This window comes from Psammomys obesus, unplaced genomic scaffold, assembly GCF_907164565.1.
Source record: "Psammomys obesus unplaced genomic scaffold, mPsaObe1.curated_primary_1811, whole genome shotgun sequence".
Taxonomy (NCBI): domain Eukaryota; kingdom Metazoa; phylum Chordata; class Mammalia; order Rodentia; family Muridae; genus Psammomys; species Psammomys obesus.
The window spans coordinates 1,125,356-1,135,517 of NW_026587215.1; the positions used below are offsets into that span (position 1 = coordinate 1,125,356).

At 52.7% G+C, this 10,162-nt stretch overlaps 1 protein-coding gene across 1 annotated transcript; it reads left to right on the forward strand.

The window, feature by feature from the left end:
- The first annotated feature begins 356 nt into the window (after nucleotides 1-356).
- On the forward strand, nucleotides 357-6,147 carry Nol12 (nucleolar protein 12). The gene is made up of 6 exons (XM_055603112.1): nucleotides 357-510; nucleotides 2,097-2,202; nucleotides 2,839-2,887; nucleotides 3,349-3,491; nucleotides 5,342-5,439; nucleotides 5,719-6,147. The coding sequence occupies exons 1-6, from the start codon at nucleotides 425-427 to the stop codon at nucleotides 5,885-5,887; spliced, it is 651 nt and encodes a 216-aa protein (XP_055459087.1). The 5' UTR covers nucleotides 357-424; the 3' UTR covers nucleotides 5,888-6,147.
- Nucleotides 6,148-10,162: the final 4,015 nt, after the last annotated feature.

Below are 10,162 nucleotides of genomic sequence, written 5' to 3' on the forward strand. Positions count from 1 at the left end.
CCGGGCCAGGTTAGGTGATGGAATATGGGAGCCTAGGTCCTCACTGAAGTCATTCTGGGAGAATGGCTCAGAAGACCTGAATCAAAGCTGTGACTCAGGCCGGGCGTGGAGGAGCACGCCTTTAATCCCAGCACTTGGGTGGCAGAGGCAGGCGTATCTCTGTAAGTTCGAGGCCAGCCTGGTCTATAGAGGGAGTTCCAGGACAACCAGAGCTATACAGAGAGAAACCGTGCTCGAAAAAACACAAAGCAAAACAAAACAAAAAGCTGTGCATGAGGATGGGGGGCTCCTTTAAAAGGCGGCGCCAATTTGGCGGAACCGTGGAACAAGCCCACAAAGCGCGCCCTCCCGGAAATCTGAAACTGCTACACCGGAACTGTTTTAGGCCAGGGGCAGCCACGCCGCCGCCGGAGACTTCCGTGTTATGGGCCGCAACAAGAAGAAGAAGAAGCGAGATGGCGATGACCGGAGGCCCCGGCTCGTTCTCAACTTCGATGAAGAGAAGCGGCGGTGAGTGGCAGGGTCGAACTGGATTCCCGTCGGGCTGCGGGTAGAGGCACGCCAGGCACAGGACGCGCACGCTCGCGCAGAGGGCCCTTCCGGCTCCGCCCCTGGACGTGACTGCTGCTGACTGCTTTCCCCACCGGGTGGAATGGAGGTCCTGGTTCTCCTCTCCCAGCTCACGGCCAGCACGGAGTTGTGCCTTGGACCACCCGAGTCCAGCCCTGTCCGTGGTCCCCGCACACAGCAGGCTCCTGGTCGTCGTCGACGAAGGACGGGCGCATGGGATGAGAGAGGCTTATGTTCATTCATTCATCCATCAGACTGTGTGCCAGCCAAACTTGCGACCCGGAGGCTGGAGCTTTGTGCTTTGGTGTCACCGTGGATAAATGACACGTAGTGCCTTGGTTCTCAGCCCCCATTGGTCTGGTTGCGACCCCTTTGGGCCGGGACGATCTTTTCACAGGACCCAAGACTATTCGAAAATAGATATTTACATTGTGATTCATAACAATAGCAAAACTACAGTTATGAAGTAGCATCAAAAATAGTTTTATGGTTGGCGGTCACTTCAATATGAGGATTAGGAAGGTCGGGAACCCCTGCTGTAATGGGTCTGCAAAAACCCCTAGTGCACAGCGCACCAAAAGAAACTGCAATTGCCAGGCCTGATGGTGCCGACCTGTAATCTTAGCCACCAGAGATGCCGAGGCAGGAGGATTGCAAAGTCAAACCCTGTTTGGGATCAAAGAAAGTTCAAGAACAGTATGGGCATTTGGGTAATTTATCGAGTCCCTGTCTCCAAATCCATATAAAACGAATTAATTTATTAGAGTACTTGCCTAGCGTGAACCAGGACCTATGTTTAACCCTCAGTACGACGACGAAATCAGGAACAGAGCAGACCTCAGATAGGAAGGGGAAGCATGAGTCAGGAAGGTGGGCCTCACTCCTAGGTCCTGCACCACGGCTGGGCCCACAGGTTAGGTGTCATTGGGTACTGGGTGTTGGTTGACTCGGTGAAAGAGTTCTGGGGTCTGGTGGAGGTGTTAATAGAAAGCCATACTAGAAGTGGTAAATCAAGTTCACCATAGGAGGCAGCGCCCGCCTGCTCTGTGTGTTGACCTGGCTGTGTGTACTTACCAAGGGGCGAGAAACCCAGGAGCAGGGGGTGAGAGTGAAGTCTGGGGAGGAGAGCGGCCTCCTCACACATTGTATGATGATGTCCAAGATGTTTTGGCCGATAACGGAGCATGTTATTGAGACTGTAGCTTACAGCCTAGGTGTGTGGTAGGTTATATCACCCACGATGACGTAAGTACACTCTGATGGTCCAGCAAGGACTAGCAACTCATTTCTCATAAGATACCCTTGCCATTGAATGACTCATAACTACACTATCTGTGACCCTGGATAAGTACCCTAGTCTCTTCCTCAGTGTCCCTATCTGTCAAACATGGACTGGCTGTTGAGAGGGTAAAATGTGTTAGTAGGTAGGATAGAGCCTGGCGCTTACGGCTTCGGGAGCTTCTCTAGAGCCCTTCTTTCCTTGTGCCTCCTCTTGACCCCACTTCTCCTCTGTTTTCTTCCTGTAGGGACTACCTGACAGGCTTCCACAAGCGGAAGGTAGAACGTAGGAAGGCGGCCATTGAAGAGATAAAGCAGAAGCTGAAGCAGGAGCAGAAGAAACTCCGGGAAGAGGTACGGTTCATGGAATAGGGTGGGAGAGGGGGGTCTCAAACTCCTAGGGGAGGGGCAGCGTGGGACAGAGCAGAGGGCGTGTGAGTCTGACTGGAGCTGTGTACACAAGTAGAGACACTGGGGGCTGGGGTGAAGGATGAGTCTCCTCTTGCATTAACTAGCAACCATGATCTCACACCATGGAAGTGAACAGGGCTGTTGCCTGGTATGGACTGGAAGGCCGTCCTCACTCTGTTCGTTTCTGTCCTAGTATCTTTTTCTGTGACCATGATAAATACCCTTGAAAAAAGCAACTTAAGGAAGAAAGGGCTTATTCCAGCTCTCAGTTCAAGGGCACAGTACATCATGGCAGGAGAGTGAAGGTGACAGGAGCTTGAAGTGGCTGCCCCCATCACACCCACAAGCCAGGAAGCAGAGTGATGAATGCATGCTGCCCCTCAGTTCCCTTTCCCCACTCACATAGGCCAGGATCCCAGCCAGGGGGAATGGCTCCACTCATAGTGGGCAGGCCTTCCTACCTCAGTGAACAAAAGTTAAGATACCATCCTATAGGTGTGCTCAGAGGCCCATCTCCCAGGCCATCCTAAATTCTGTAAGGTTAACAACTAACCATCACGTCTTCCCATTTGGCTCTAGCGCCACCAGGAGTACCTGAAGATGCTGGCAGAAAGAGAGGAGGCGCTAGGTAAGTTTTCACTTAGGCCTTACGTGGAGAGCATCCAGTGAGCCTGGGCTTCTGTGTCCCCGGTGAGGCTGAGGGGGAATGGGAAGAACACTGTGGAGAGGTGAGTTCCTTAGCTTAGAGGTGTTGGTGGTGATGCAGGGGCCAAGGGTGGCCTCTGAACAAGTGGATCAGAGACCAGGAGACCAGGAGACCCAACCACATGGAAACTGAAGCTGAGCAGAGAGCCTGGGATGGAATAGCTCTGGCTGTCACTCAGTTTCTCCAGAGCAGGGACAGGCTGGAGCACAGAGGGATTATTTCCAGCACTCAGCTGTGGGCGGGACTCTGGACTACTCTGTAGATGGGGAACGAGAGGGAGGGGCATAGGGAGATACAAGAAACATGGCTGGCTTTAGAAAAGTGCTGTGTGCCAGTCCCCATCCGCCTAGGAGGAGCCTGACTGACCTGTGCCCACCTTGCAGAGGAGGCAGATGAGCTGGAGCGGCTGGTGACAGCAAAAACAGAATCGGTGCAGTACGACCACCCCAATCACACAGTCACTGTCACCACCATCAGTGACCTGGACCTCTCAGGGGCCCGGCTGCTAGGTCTGCCCCTGCCTGAGGTAGGTCCCATGACAGCTCTGGGGAAGAAGGGGTTTAGGGGTAGATGGATTTGTGGGGGCTGCTCAGTGCTGGTCTGTGTTCTGGTCTCCTACTTGAAGTATGCCCCTGGCAGCTGTCTTGCATGGCTCGGACCATCCATCAGTTGAGTGCTGCCATGGGTAGAGGCGCAGGTGGCCATGAGGATGCAGGGGTAAAGCCCTGTGAGTCCCCGGGTGCTGAGCTCAGCTATAGCAAGCACTCAGCATCTTGTTGATGAAAATAGCAGCAGCATCCCAGGGAGTACAACAGAACATCTCCTCAAAGCTCTGCCTGTGGCTTGTGGAGGAATCTCTATCAGGCTATCTTCAGGTCCGCAAATGTTCAAGTCTTAATAAGATGCGGTCATATTTACATAGACCCTAGCATGTCCTCCCCTGACCTTTAAATCATCCGTGAGTTACTTACAAAGTGAGCCTAAGGCAGGTGGTGGTGGCATACACCTTTAATCTCTGTACTTTAACCTCATCCACATGAAAATAAATAACTTTTAAACATTGAGACCAGACGTGGTGGCACACGACTTTAGTCCCAACACTGAGGAGGCAGAGGTAGGCAAATCTCTGTGAATTGGAGGCTAGCCTGGACTACAGAGTGAGTTCCAGGACAGCTAGGGCTACACAGACCCTATTTCAAAGAACAAAACAAAAAACAAACCCCAAAAGAAAAAGAAAAATGAAGGGGGGCTGGAGAGATGGCTCAGAGGTTAAGAGCACTGGCTGCTCTTCCAGAGGTCCTGAGTTCACAACATGGTAGCTCACAACCACATATGGTGAGATGTGGTGCCCTCTTCTGGTGTGTAGGCGCACATGCAGGCAGAATGCTGTATAAATAGTAAATAAATAAATCTTAAAAAAAAGAAAGAAAAACTTGAATGCCAGGCCAGCAAGATATCTTAGGGTAAAGATGCTGGAGCACAAGTCTGTGCTCCAGCTGCCCAGGGAGTCACAGTCTAAAGTGCATTTCTGGGCTGAGGGTGCTGCCTGCCCACCTCCAATCTCCAACATCACAAAAACTACAAGGCAAGATCCCACACATTTCCAAGGGTCAGTCATTGAAGCACACAGGAAGGTGAAGGCGGGGGATGCTAGTTTAAGACCAAGCTGGGCGACATGCTGAGCTCCTGCCTCAAAGGGAAAAAGCTCCTGCCCTGAGTTGCAGTGTCTGTACATCCGAAGAGTCATGCCCAGCTGACTGGCTGCCACTTACCTGCTTTATGCTCATCTTCCTGTAAGGCCTGGCACAGTGTGTCTTGCTGCCATCTTGCTGATGTTGCTGTTGTCTGTTGGAAACAAGACTGTCCTTTGTCATTCTGGTTCTCAGACGGTGTCCTATTTTCTCTTCTGCTAGCATGACAGACACTATGACCAAAACCAATTTAGGGGAGGAAAGCATTTATTCCTCTTATACTTCCAGGTCACAGTTCAGCATAGAAGGGAGTCAGGGCAGAAACTGTGGAGAAATGCTGTTTCCTTACTCTGGCTGCTCACTGGCTCATGCTTAGTTAACTAGCTTTTTTATACAGCCAGGACCACCTGCCCGAGAAATGGTACCACCCAGTGTGGGCCAGGCCTTGCCCATAGACCAGGTTGATCTCGGTAGTTTCTCAGTTGAGAGGTCTCTGAGATGACTCTGGGACGTGCCAAGTCGACAGTTGAGGCTAAGCGGGACAGAGGCCCACCGTGCCCTCCTGCCCAGAGTTTTCTCTCAGCTCTGTTCAGGCCTTTGAGGCAGCTGGCCAGACTTCCCTTGTGAAAGCCAGACCTGCTCAGAATGCCTGTCCTGTAACGGTCCCTGTCCTTTGTTTCTCTAGCAAGGGGACTGTGATGGGTCCCAGGAGGAGGTGTCTTCCTTGGAGAAGCCAACAAAAGCCTTGCCCAGGAAGTCCAAAGATCCTCTGCTCTCTCAGCGGTAAGTTCTGGCTTGTAGTTCCTGGGTTCCACTTCTGTCTGGCACTAGTGGCTGGGCATGTGGGATTACCCTGTTCTGAGAGAGAGAGGCTGTCAGGCTCTGTGGAGCCAGACCAGGCCAAGTTTGAGACGTGTTTGGAGCTTGTCCCAGCTTCCCATCCATGTGTCGAATGATCACACTCATCTGTGAGGGTAAGGATCACTCCCCGGGCCCCCGCCACTGCCTGAGTCTTGAAGGTAAGCCAAGGCCCTGGCTCACCAGTCTCCACTTTCCCCACAGCATCTCCTCCCTCACAGCCACACTGCATGCACACAGTCGGAAGAAGGTGAAGAGGAAACACCCTCGCCGGGCCCAGGACTCCACCAAGAAGCCCCCAAGTGCCACTCGTACCAGCAAGACCCAGCGTCGCCGCCGGATGACGGGAAAAGCCAGGCACAGCGGGGAGTGAGCCCTCAAGCAGCCTGTGGCTCCCCAGCCAGAGTCCTTGGCTGTCCCTATAACCTAGCTACACTGAGGGGTAACTGCAGCCTAAGCCTGAAAATCAGGATGTCTCCAGCCTGGGGTCATCCTTGCTTGGGAGCCTCCCTGGGGTCTGAGCCCAGAAAGAATGGGCTTTTGAGAGCCTGGGCTCCAGGAGCCAGCAGAGCAGTGTTGGGGTTCCTTCCCAAATGTACACCCACCTGGTACTCAACAGATCTCTGAAACTCCTCCCGTCTATGCTTGTGATTTGCCCTGGCTTTGATGCCATGCGCCAAAGGTTGACTGCTGGGGTGGTGGGAATGGTCAGGGCTCCATTTTGCACCTCCAGGTTTTCCTGAGAGGATTACAAGGTCATGTCATATCCGGCTTCTAGTCCTAGCTGAAGACCAGCATGACCTGTGTAGAGTGTGTAGCCAGCTCTGCTGGTGTATGATAAAGTACACCACGGAGGCTGAGGCGGGGGATTCGAGTCAGGGTCATCTTCAGCTGCACAGGGAGTTTCAGGACATCCTGGGCAGGCTGTCAGGAGGTACCTGAGGGCAGCCAGGGTCAGGAAGCCACACTCGGGTGGAGACCTCAGCGTGGGCCTTTCCTGGAAGCTGGCTTGGTCTGGTCTCGGCTCCTTCTCAGCCTTTGGCTTTGAGAGCAGTAACTCCACCTGTTTGGCCGGCCTCTCTAGGAGGTTCTGGTACTCAGCCCAGAGAAGGGCCTCACTCTCTAGACCACTGAGCAACACGGCAGGCCAGGAGATGGAGGGGTTGGGTCCCCATCTGAACCTCAGGCAGTGCTGACCTGGTTGTTTCCCTGTATGAATCTCCCAGCCACCAGAGGCCGGAGTGTGAGGAGTACAGGGTGCTCTGCGCCACGCTGGGCTCACACTTCCTGGCTCACAGCGTGTCCCTCTGCTCAGTGATGTCTGCCTCTGGTGACATGAAGTCATTTCTAGTGGACATTGGCAATTTATATTCACAAGCGAAATGCCATCCACTTCTTCCTGTGTGTCATTGGTTTTCTAGCTGACCAGGGAAGTTGAGTCACAGAAATTTGGCCAGTCCTCAGACCAGGAAGGTGGAGTCAGAGCCCCCTGAAGAACTTGTGTCTTCTAGGAAATTCATACACAGAGGAGACACCCCCCCACACACACACAACCACATACACAGGAGATACCCCGCTTCACACACATACAGAGGAGTCACACATACATACACAGGGGACGCCCCACTTCAAACACAGAGATCACACATACACGGAACACCCCATCCTCCCTCCCCCAACACACAGCAAGCTTGGACTCCTTCCCTGTCTTTCCCTCCTGGGCAGAGTTGGGTCTGTTTGGACTTCAGCAAGAGCAGTGAGGCTAGCTGGACGTGGTGATGCACACCTCTGGTCCTAGCACTTGGAAGCAGAGAAGGACTGGCGAAGTTCTAGTCCGGCCAGGGCCACAAAGAGCCAGGCTCAAAAACCAGAAAAGGAACGATGAGGTCACGCTGGCACATGTTGCCTGTCCCAGCAGCTCAAGGGGCCGAGGTAGTAGACCCCAGTGCTTGGCCAGCTTGGGCTACGTGGAAGGACAGTACAGTGAGGTCCAGCTCCTCACACCATCGAAAGATCACAACTAGTTCGTGCACTCAGGACTCAGGCTGACAAACTTTCTGGCCTGGAGCTGGGAAGGCTAGAATCCTGGGGTGGCAGGCTTTTAGATCTTTTATGTCATCTTTTGACAGCTTGACCTCACAGACCAGGATAGCTGCTCGAGCTATAGCCATCATATCTGCATTCCAGCAAGCAGAGAAGAGGGGATGGAGAAGGACATAACAATCCTAGAAACAAGCAAGCAAACAAAAAACATTGCCACTGGGCCTGGAGAGATGGCTCAGAGGTTAAGAGCATTGGCTCCTCTTCCAAGAGGTCATGAGTTCAATTCCCAGTAACCACATGGTGCCTCGTAACCATCTATAATGAGATCTGATGCCCTCTTCTGGCGTGCAGTCAGAATACTGTATACTAATAAAAACTAACTCTTTAAAGAAACAAAAACTTGACTCTAGGTTTTTCTGTTGACCAAATAGAAGGCAAAGGCTGGGGCAGAGGGAGGAGGGCTCTCACTGCCAACCTAGGAAGGAAGAGGAGGATAGGGTTGCTCTGCTAACAGGAAGAAGGGGTATTGGGATACATCTAGCAGGCTGTTCCCCTGCAAGGAGAGGGCTTCCAACAGCACAGAGCTAAAGGTTCCCAGCAGGCCATATGCAGGGACAACAATGACAGTGACTCAGTCCAGGGAAGGCCGACAGCCCAAGCACTCCAGAACAGGACAAGGGCATTTGAGAAGGCTTCTGATCCAAGATACCTCTTCACAAGTCTGGAGAGGCTCTTCCTGAGCTGGGCAACAGGAGGACATGGAATGTGGTTCAAGGTCCTAGAGAACAAGGAATGGTAGGGTCAGAGGAGAGGAGAAAGCTAAATGGAGTCAGGGTCAGGGCTTTAGTTTAGAGAGGCCCTCTGGTGGTGGTGAGGGTGTGTGCAGGCAGATCAGAAATTTTGAAACCCAGGGCAAAGGTCTAGGTAGCAAGGCCCTCCTGCAGGCCTTCACTCGCCAAACGTTTCCAGGGCACTTGCCAAGTACAGAACACTGCAGATCAAATGGACAGCAAGACAGTTCAAATGCCATGACTGTGCGCTGGGGGACTCCCAGGACCTAGGAGAGATAGTAACTCTTAATATCAATGGCAAAATTTAAGTCCACCAAGCTGGCTGACCACATCCAAAGAGATGAAGGCCAACGCACAGGGCCTTGCCTTAAACGGGGGTGGCTCAGGAGTTCCTGAGGCAAAAGATAACCCATGAGGATCATGAGTTCTTCCCAGGCCTCAGCTGAGAGTGCTTGCTTCGGTTGGGGTGGCAGAGAGGCCTTCCTGGAGAGAGTGGAATTTGAGCCATCTCAGGCAATGAAGATTTACCGTTTCAGGGATGGCACAGGAGAGGCCTCTGGCTTAGAGTGGCTTGAGCCACGTGTTGAAAGCCAGCCCAATTTCAAGGAAGCACCTGTGTTCCCTCAGAAGTTCCCACCAGCACAATCGCCGGCTGATTTTGTTGCCAGGCCTTGGACTGTATTCCTGTGAACTGTGAGCTGAAATCAGCATTCACTAATCTTGACTCTGTGCTTTGCTATGTAAAAACAGGCCTGGCCATGTGTGGTCATCGCAGGACAGTCCTGGCCGCAGCCAGCTCTGATGACCCTCCTAAAGGTGCATGTGTCCTACTCTGCCCTCTGCCTTGCCCACCCAGGCTCTAACCCCTCCGTAGCCTGTGGGAGAAAGGGCCGGGTGCCCCTGCCACTTGCCAGGTGAAGACAGGTTCTGGGGTGGAACAAGGAACCATGGCACTCTCCAGATCTCTGAGGGGGTCTCAGGCAGGGCCATGACTTAACCAGAGTAACTCTGGAGTTACCACAAAGTAACTCCGCAGGGAGACGTTTGTCTTTGTTTCATTTCTGTTGCTGTGATGAAATACCAGAAAAGAAGCAATTTATGAGAAAGGAGATTGCAGTCCAGCAGAGCAGGGAAGTCAAGGCAGGGACTTGAAGCAGCTGGTCACGCCACACCCACTCAAGAGCAGAGAGAATCAATACGTTCACGTTCATTTGTGCTCAGCTCCCTCCCTACATTTTTTGCAGTTCAGGATCCTCTGCCTAGGGAATGGTGCAGCACCATTCCATAAGGAAGCCCAATAAAATCACTGGTTCCCCAGAAGGGACTCTGGTGGAATAGTGCCTTGGCGCTGGGAAGATGGGTAGACACTGTTTGCCCTTAGGAGGATGGTAGACACAGCTTACCATTCTGGGAGGGAATTTAAGCACACCCGTTCTGCAAAGCTGTCTTTCAGCTTCCACAAGTGTGCCCTTCACACTTAAGGTGATACACAATAAAGTGATACGATTTAAAAGATGTGAAGCCAGCAAGTCCAGAGCTGGAGCAAGAGGCAGGAGGATGAATCATGACAGTGGTGACCGCCCTGGCTGTTACCACAATGCCCTCAACTGAATCCTCTGAACAGTTCACAGAGCTTTGGGGTATTGTTCCCAGACAGAATCCCTCATGGAGCCACAGTGGATGCTGGGGGACTCTGGGCAGCTTACTAGAGCCTGACTTCTCTCTGATAGGATGAGGATGAGGAAGGATGTGTAGTCCCTGTGCCCCAGATGGTATGGGAGGGACAAATCACATGGGTGTGAGAGGGTGGCTTT

Coding starts and splice junctions, on each gene's coding strand:
- Nol12 (XM_055603112.1), top strand. CDS start 425: ATGGGCCGCAACAAGAAGAAGAAGAAGCGAGATGGCGATGACCGGAGG. Junction 511..2,096: donor TTCGATGAAGAGAAGCGGCG/GTGAGTGGCAGG, acceptor TTCTTCCTGTAG/GGACTACCTGACAGGCTTCC. Junction 2,203..2,838: donor AGAAGAAACTCCGGGAAGAG/GTACGGTTCATG, acceptor ATTTGGCTCTAG/CGCCACCAGGAGTACCTGAA.